The following is a 6,163-nucleotide window of genomic DNA, read 5'->3' as shown; positions in this document are numbered from 1 at the left end:
TCGAGTTTGTGGCTTTTGGCCTTTTCGTGCCAGTTTCAGCTCCATGAAAGTGGGCAGAGTTGGGACAGGATGGGGGTGTGACACCAAAGCTCATCTAATGTATATCGAGCTGTGGTGTTCCTTACTGTCCTTGCCCTGACTTGAGTAAGAATTGTGGTGAGGCGCACGCCAGTTTTCAGACAAGCCTGATTCATTGATTCATTAGATGGCATATGTGTCTTAATGAATCAGGTGCCTATGATTCCAGTATGCCCCCTCATCAAGACCGGCATGAACAACACTGGTTTTGAAGTTTCAGGGCCATAGTATATTTCATATGTTCATAGGACAGGTGTAAAAAAGGGTGCCAGATGGATAGATTTTTAACTTAACTACTTCTGGACTGCCCATAGGTTATAAATGTCTGGGCGGACCATACTTTACTCTGTACTGATGGTCTAAAATGTCACTGCATGGTAAACAGTTTGCAGGACATTCTGCATCTACGGAGGTGGGGAGCAGCTGTCAGACACAGCCAGACTCCGCGCACAAAAGGTAAATATGATTTATTATCATGTTTACCTTCCTGATCACTGTGTACACAAAGCTGAACAATTGCTTGTGTATAAGTATTATTAAGCACTGACAGTGTATCCTCCTCCAGACCCAGTAATCATGGGATCTCTAGGTGTAGGGAGGGAGCAGGAGACCCAGTCAGCTCTGCTATGTAGCCTGGAAGCGGAATTTCACCTATAATTAGGGCTGATATACCAGTCCCAGCAACAGGGGAAATCAGCAATAACAGTAATGCATTGATATATTCAAATTCCCCCCAAAGGTTTTTTAAGACCTCATTGGAGGGGATGGGCGCACAGTGTGTAAAATAAATGGGAAAAAAAATCAAATAAAAAAATCAGGCAAAAAAAATACACAAAACTAAACTAAAAAGAAACAGTGTTTAGAGCCCCAGCCCTGTCAGAAAAAAATATGTCCAATATATTAAATGCTTTTTAGCGGTTATTTGAGGTCATAAAAAAAAATAAAAAAATGTGAAAAATAGACCCTACTTTTCCTTACATTTATCCCTGATATCAGCAAAAAAGTAATGTAAAAATGACATAAAAATGAAGCCCCTTGTATCTCAAAAAAAGAGGAAAACATTATCTGAATATTCAAGTGAATTTTTTTTTAGACCCGTCAAAATCGTATGTACAATAAAATCTGAAAATGTGCCTGGTTAGGAACAAGATAAAATGTCTCGGTCCTGAACTGGTTAATATTGTGTTGTTTTTATTTATGTGGGACCAAAATGTTTGAGAAATTCACTTTATATCATGATTTTACATATTTCTGTCTATAAATTATTAAATTAACATTGTTATAATATTTATATAAATACAAAAGATCCATTTAGACTACATAGGTTTTTTGTTAATCATTTTATGTTCATAATTTTCAGATACATTCGAATCGGGGATAAAGAATGTAAATTCCATCCAAAATTTAGACTTATTCTTCATACAAAGCTTGCAAATCCCCATTACAAACCAGAAATACAGGCCCAGACAACACTAATCAACTTCACTGTAACAAGAGATGGCTTGGAAGACCAGCTCCTGGCTGATGTGGTGAATCTGGAGAGACCCGACTTGGAACATTTCAAGGTAACAGTTTTTTTTACAAATTGACAATGATTCATTTCTTCCTAACTATATAATATCTTACTATAAATTGTTTTTGCGATACATTAAATTTGCATTAAATAGTTTTTGCTATACACTACTTCAGATATTACTTTGTATATATTTTGTATACATTTTTTCCTCTAATAATCAACTTGTTCAGTAGTTTAAACCCAGCCCTGAAGTCATAGAAGTATTTTCTTTAGTTTTCTCATTAAAGTTTTTATATGTAAAGCTGACAATATACTTGTAAGATTTATTGGCAAATCCAACTAAATTTGGTGTGATCTGCCGATAATTAGAAGTCTGCAGTTAAAGGGAACCTGTCACCAGCTTTTTCCCATATAACCTTTGGCCACCACCTTTCAGCCCTGTGTTACAGGGTTCTGGAATGCTGTATATAAGCCTCCAAAACAAAAAAAAGATCTTTTATTATACCCACCTACGGGGCGGTACGGTCCGATGAGCATCACTGGTCTTGGTCTGGCTTCTCCCCTCTTCTTGCGATGCCGTCCTCCTTCTTTGCTTTGTGCGGATGACATGTCCTACGTTATCCACACAGTGTTCCACATCGCACTCCTGCGCAGGAGTACCTCTCTCTGCCCTGCTCAGGGCAGAGCAAAGTATTCTTCTGTGAATGCGCAGGGAAAGGCCGTAGAGCGCTGGCGCATGTGCACTGCAGTACTTTGCTCTGTCCTCAGCAGGGCAAAGAGAAGTGTGCCTGCGCAGGAGTGTGATTTGTTACACTATGTAGATGACGTAGGATGCATCATCCACACGAAGCAGAGAAAGAGGACGGCATCGCAGGAAGAGGGTCGGCGCTGGACCTAGACCAGCAACACCCATCAGACCGGACAGCCCCGTAGGTGAGTTTAATAAAAGATCTGTGTTGTGTTTTGCAGGGCGGCTTGGAGACTTATATACAGCATTCCAGAATGCTGTAACACAGAGCTGAAAGATGATGGCCATATATTATGTGGGAAAAGACAGCTGACAGGTTCCCTTTAACTCTATCATAGCTCTATTTCCCACCGAGTGCCGCCTCCTCTTGATTGACTAAGGACTCCTTTGCCTGAAGTCACGCTTAATAGAGGGTGTCAGTCAAGCAGGAGGAGGATGTTCTGGCCAGGGAATAGAGCTGGAGTGACAGAGGCTTCAGATCTACTATAGTGCTTCAGCCAAATTCCTATTTTTCAGTAATGGAGGATTGTACTGTCATGTAAAGGTATTGCTGGACTTGTCTTTGAAAGAACTACATGCGCATTTAAATATTTCGTTGGGTGAAATCCTGCTGACAGATTCCCTTTAAATAAATAGAAAAAAATACTAGCAATTTTTACACTGACCAATAGACCTAATATTAGACTCCTACTTCCTGTTGGACACATGTACATTAGCAACAATAAACAGATGCAGATCCTGCTGACTTGTCTTAAAGAATTTAAAAGGGACTGCTTAGATCAAGGAAAAGGGTGATTGTGAAGTGAGGGGGAGGAAGTGAGCTGTGACATTGTCTATTGAGAATGGTGGATCCAGTGTTATTTACTCTATGTAGAGGTATTACCCTTCATTGTAATTCTGTCTGTAATGATAATAAGACTGTTGAAAAGCCATCTGGACAGAACAGGAAGTAAGAGGCTAGTATAAGGCATTGTTTCTAGTGGAGAATTGCAAGGTTTCTGTTAGTTTTTTTGTATTTTTTATGTAAATAGGTATTGTCATTTTTTTAATGTACTAGTGATTGTGATTATCTTCCTAGACAATTCAAATGTTATTTTAGGTGTATAGAAATTTATTTATTGTGACATTTTCTTTCTTTCCTTTTTTCCCTATTACCTTAAGGTTGTGTGAAATAAAAAAAAAGTTGTTGTTTTTTTTTTTTCCAGAAACAGCGCCACTCTTTTTCTATGGACTGTATCTGGTATTGCAGCTTATGTTTATTCAAGTCAATGGATTTGTGATGAAATACTAGACACATCCTATAGATAAAAGACTGAGAAAAAAATACCTTTTTTTTTTTAATCCTGAACTGACAGCTAGCAAAGAAACATGAAAAAATAAAAGCATTACGATCAGTTCATACTGAAAACTGCCTTTATTAAGGGTACCATGCTGATTCTAACAGTTGTATATCAATATAGTGTACGACTTTAGGAATGTGAATGGAATGCAGATTGCATATATTGCAACATTTAGATATTTAATGGAATATTTCAAATTAAATATTTTATACATTAAAGAACATACAGCTCTAAATGCTACTTAAAAACAAAAAAGCCCAATAACAAAAGAGCCATTTTAAGTTAGTAATTTGTGAGTAAATGGAATGAATAAGGAATAAAATGGTCATTTGAATGTACCTGATAAAGCCCCAAATTATACTCCTTTTCCTTTCTGGATATTAGTTCTGACCTTAAATGCTTTAGAACTATTGTAAAATGTTGAATAATCAGGAAAATTAAAAGGTAGCAAAGTGTATTCCCATTGTTCGCATCGGTACAATTACAGGTCTAAAACTTACCATTTTCTTTTCAGTCTGAGCTCAAAAAGCATCAAAATTATTTCAAACTTGAGTTGAAAATGCTTGAGGATGAATTACTGACACGCCTATCAGCAGCAGAAAGTAATTTCCTGGGGGACACACTCCTGGTGGAAAAACTGGAAACAACAAAACACACGGCAGCCGAGATCGAAATGAAGGTAACGGAAGCTTTATCCCCAGCTTAGGGCTGCTGGAAAATTGTACAGTAAGATGTCGTCCAGTAAGAAAAGGAGTAGAATGAGGATATTTCCTAGTAAAAAGCTAATTGTTGGTCATCCCTGATTTACTGGGCCCTACTTATTTTTGCATGCTGTCCTTGACTGTGTAACAAACCATTTTGCTTACATGGCTGGTATACATTTATACAATATGTCCATTGTACCTCATCAAATTTCCAGCTATAATGACTTTTCAGCAAATCAGGATCAATCGACAAGTGACTGCATGTTATTTGTTTAATTTTTCCCCCCAATAGCAACTTGGCTGATTTTGCAGAAAAGTTGCTGTCACCTGCCTGGCATGCAAAAAGAATACCTATTTAATGTGTTGGGTAAATTCTACAAAAACAGCTTTCAATTGAACCCTTTAAAGAAGCACTCCTCCTCCCATCAAAGTTTTTATCCTCTTACTATATTGCAGTCATCATATTATATAGCACTGTGTACTTACAATTGCTCATTTTGCCTTTCTACCCAGCTAATTCTTCTCTTTTCTCTGCTCTATGCAAAAACAGGAAATCTCTTCTCCCTGTATGACTCATTCCCCTCTTCAACTCTTCCTCCTCCTTTCTGCCAGGAACTTTTGCAGTGACTTATGACTCATACAGGGGAAAGACACTTCCTGTTTCTACATAGATCTTAGAAGGACTCAGCTAGTCAGTTTTTAATCACGTGATGCCAATAGACCTAACAGAAAAAGGAAGAATTAACTGGGTAGAACGGCAAAATGAGCAATTGTAAGTAGTCGGTGCTATATAATATGATGACTGCAATATATTAAGAGGATAGAAAATTAGTGTTGAGCCACCCCCGTAGTGTTCGAGTTCGGTTCGGTTCGTCGAACACCCGTGTGTTCGCCGAACTGTTCGTCGAACTGTTCGTCGAACACCTTCGAACACCGTTAAAACCAATGGCAGGCAAACAAAAACACATAGAAACACATAGAAAACACCTTCAAAGGTGTCCAAAAGCTGACAAACTGCTCAGAAGACATAACTAACACATGGAAAAGTGACAAGTACATATAGTCATGCGAAAATAAAAGAGGTGGAGGAGTAAAAGGAGGGGGAGACACAGATATAGGCATGTCATGCCCTTCTAAAATCCAAAAAGTGAGAAGCCGACACGGCCAGTCCGCTCCTGCCCGTGCCACCTCCGTGTCGCCGGGTTTGTGCCAGAGCCGCGGTGAACCCTGACGGCCAGCCCCCCTCTCCCAATACTGGTGCCTGTCCGCTGGTGGGTCGAGCGAGCCCCCCTGTGGTGGAGGCAGCTCTAAGCTTTTTAATTTAAATTGTCTCTCTAATTTGAATGAATACACTTTAAATCCATTTACAAGGATCTATTGGAGGGCAAGTCTCATGCCAGCAGCCGCGGTAATTCCAGCTCCAGTAGCGTCCACTAAAGCTGCTGCAGTTAAAAAGCTTTTATAAGGATCGAGCTCAGCTGTCCACCGCAAGGCATCCTACTGCCAGTCCCAGCCCCTATGCCTTGGGGTGCCTCCTGATGCTCTTCACTAAGTATCCCATGGTCCCGAAGCATTTCCTTTGAAAAAATTAAGTATCTAAACTACAGGTGGTGCAGCTTGCTTAACAGCCGGGATAATCCGCTCACTAGCAGACACTGCTACTAGGCACAAAGTATTTCCTGGGCTAGATGCAGTTAAAAATTTGTAATTAGATACTCTCGTTGGATGCTGAGAAAGCATTCCATAGAGTCTCCTGGCACGCCATATATGATTCTCT

The 6,163-nt window shown here is 39.4% G+C and overlaps 1 protein-coding gene across 1 annotated transcript in view; it reads left to right on the top strand.

Annotated features, from left to right (window-relative positions):
• The first annotated feature begins 442 nt into the window (after nucleotides 1–442).
• The window catches only part of LOC141161304 (dynein axonemal heavy chain 11-like), a 131,172-nt gene continuing 125,451 nt past the window's right edge, over nucleotides 443–6,163 (top strand). Inside the window, exons 1-3 of the mRNA XM_073646118.1 lie at nucleotides 443–534; nucleotides 1,439–1,649; nucleotides 4,203–4,361. Coding sequence (XP_073502219.1) covers nucleotides 443–534; nucleotides 1,439–1,649; nucleotides 4,203–4,361 — 462 coding nt within the window. The remainder of the gene's footprint in view (nucleotides 535–1,438; nucleotides 1,650–4,202; nucleotides 4,362–6,163) is intronic.

Source organism: Phyllobates terribilis, unplaced genomic scaffold (assembly GCF_046119375.1).
Source record: "Phyllobates terribilis strain yellow unplaced genomic scaffold, ASM4611937v1 Scaffold_9__5_contigs__length_417890890, whole genome shotgun sequence".
In the NCBI taxonomy this organism is placed as follows: Eukaryota; Metazoa; Chordata; class Amphibia; order Anura; family Dendrobatidae; genus Phyllobates; species Phyllobates terribilis.
This window is presented reverse-complemented; position numbering and strand designations above follow the sequence as displayed.